Below are 1,837 nucleotides of genomic sequence, written 5' to 3'. Positions count from 1 at the left end.
GCCGCCTTTCATGTACAGGTGACCTCATACAGGGAAAACCCTGGATTCGATATTCGTGCCCAGCCAAGCCTGGTGCACACCGTGGCGTAAATATGCGCATTGGCTGGCTCCATTAATTTTGGAATTTTCGCCGATGCACGCGGTTGGAATCAGGCGGCGTGCGCCGTTGTGGGAGGCGCAGCTGGGCTTTGGCTGAACTGAGAAAGAAACGGATCAGTTGAAGTGAATGCATTTTTTTTGTGTTTAAAAAAAAAAAAAACGCTTACAGTTCCAAACTAAAACGAACTATAATTATAGCTTTGATTTTCAAAAGCGACTTTCAATTTATTTCACGATGAGTCGAAAGAAGGATTTTCAAGCAGTCGTCTGGGACTTGTAGTCCTGTGAATGTGTGTCGCACGAAGTGACGTCATCCAGCAGCAGCCAGTAAAAAAGCGCCACCAGATATCATCGCGCTCCTCGGCGCCGTTTGGGAATATCTGATCGAATTGAAAAGAAAAATTCTGAATTCTTGATATACCATGCAATATATTGTGGCCAAATTATCTAATAATGATCCATGAACGGTACCATAATTGTGAATGCTGCATATTAGAGTATTTTTTTTTCAGCAAAATTAGCAGGTGGGCGTGTCCAAGCCAAGTTAGTCAACCATATTATCCCGTCTGAAAGAATAACTAGCCAGTGCTGCTGGTGAAAGTCAAAAGGTGTGATGCCTCTATCAGAGATAAACTTGACTGGCATTCGGGACTAAGCTACTCATATTGCGGCCCGGTCACAAGACGGGAAACGCAGCCGATTTAACTCTTAATCAGGTTTATCCCTCTTGAGTGGAATACCGGGGACCCAAACGCGCCGCAATTCAGAATGATGGATTTGGCGCATTCAATTCCACATGTCCCCGTAGATCCCAAACGGATGGCGAGGGAGTCGCGAGCAGCGAATCCAGCTCGGTAGCAAGAGGCGGGGATGTTACCTTCAGCAAGAACCACCAAACCTCCATCGAGGACCTTTCAGGTTGGTGAGCGCTCTCCGCGGCAGCAGTTTTGTTTTGGAATCAAGATGTGCTGTGCTTGCGATCCAAAGGTGAAGACCCAGAGACGAGGCGCTTGCGGACTGTGAAAAACATTGCGGACCTGCGCCAGAACCTGGAGGAAACCATGTCCAGCCTGCGAGGAACTCAGGTCACACACAGGTACGCAACTGCTCTCTTTTAACAAGGCAACAAATCCAAGATTTCATGAAAAGGCTTTTATTAATTTACCGGTATGTTTCTTTTCGAGGTTATTTTTGTTTGAATTCATCGTAGGTTTTTGTGTTAAGTGAAAAATTGTGTTTTACAGTCACAAAAATCAAAAATCATGACTGGGTTGCCTTTTCGGGACATGTTAGGCCAAAGCGTATGTCTGATGAAACAAGTGCACTCCTTTTAGCCAAAAGCGTTTTGTTTTTGAAAGGACTCAATTTTTTTCCGTCAAGTGGTTGCACAAAATGAAAGAACCTGGATCCTGATCTTTTTTTTTTTTGTTTTTGTTTTTTTTTTTAAATATATGTATAGTCTACTCTCAACTGATGAAACAAGTGCACTCCTTTTAGCCAAAAGCGTTTTGTTTTTGAAAGGACTCAATTTTTTTCCGTCAAGTGGTTGCACAAAATGAAAGAACCTGGATCCTGATCTTTTTTTTTTTTGTTTTTGTTTTTTTTTTTAAATATATGTATAGTCTACTCTCAAGCAGATTGATAGTCTGCTTAAAAAAATCTGGATCATTTGACAAAATGAAATTGAATAAATTCAATACTCCAATTTTTTTCATGTGCCAATTTTTTTTTTTTTTTT

At 41.6% G+C, this 1,837-nt stretch overlaps 1 protein-coding gene across 1 annotated transcript; it reads left to right on the top strand.

Moving 5' to 3' along the window:
• The first annotated feature begins 8 nt into the window (after positions 1 to 8).
• LOC109528216 (neuron navigator 2-like) lies at positions 9 to 1,217 on the top strand. Its single transcript, XM_019890579.1, has 3 exons — positions 9 to 18; positions 908 to 1,017; positions 1,087 to 1,217. Exons 1-3 carry the CDS (start codon positions 11 to 13, stop codon positions 1,215 to 1,217), a joined length of 249 nt encoding a protein of 82 aa, XP_019746138.1. The 5' UTR covers positions 9 to 10.
• Positions 1,218 to 1,837: the final 620 nt, after the last annotated feature.

Source organism: Hippocampus comes, unplaced genomic scaffold (assembly GCF_001891065.2).
Source record: "Hippocampus comes isolate QL1 unplaced genomic scaffold, H_comes_QL1_v1.1 scaffold3036, whole genome shotgun sequence".
Taxonomy (NCBI): domain Eukaryota; kingdom Metazoa; phylum Chordata; class Actinopteri; order Syngnathiformes; family Syngnathidae; genus Hippocampus; species Hippocampus comes.
The sequence above is the reverse complement of the archived record's forward strand: the minus strand, read 5'-3'. Positions and strand labels throughout refer to the sequence as shown.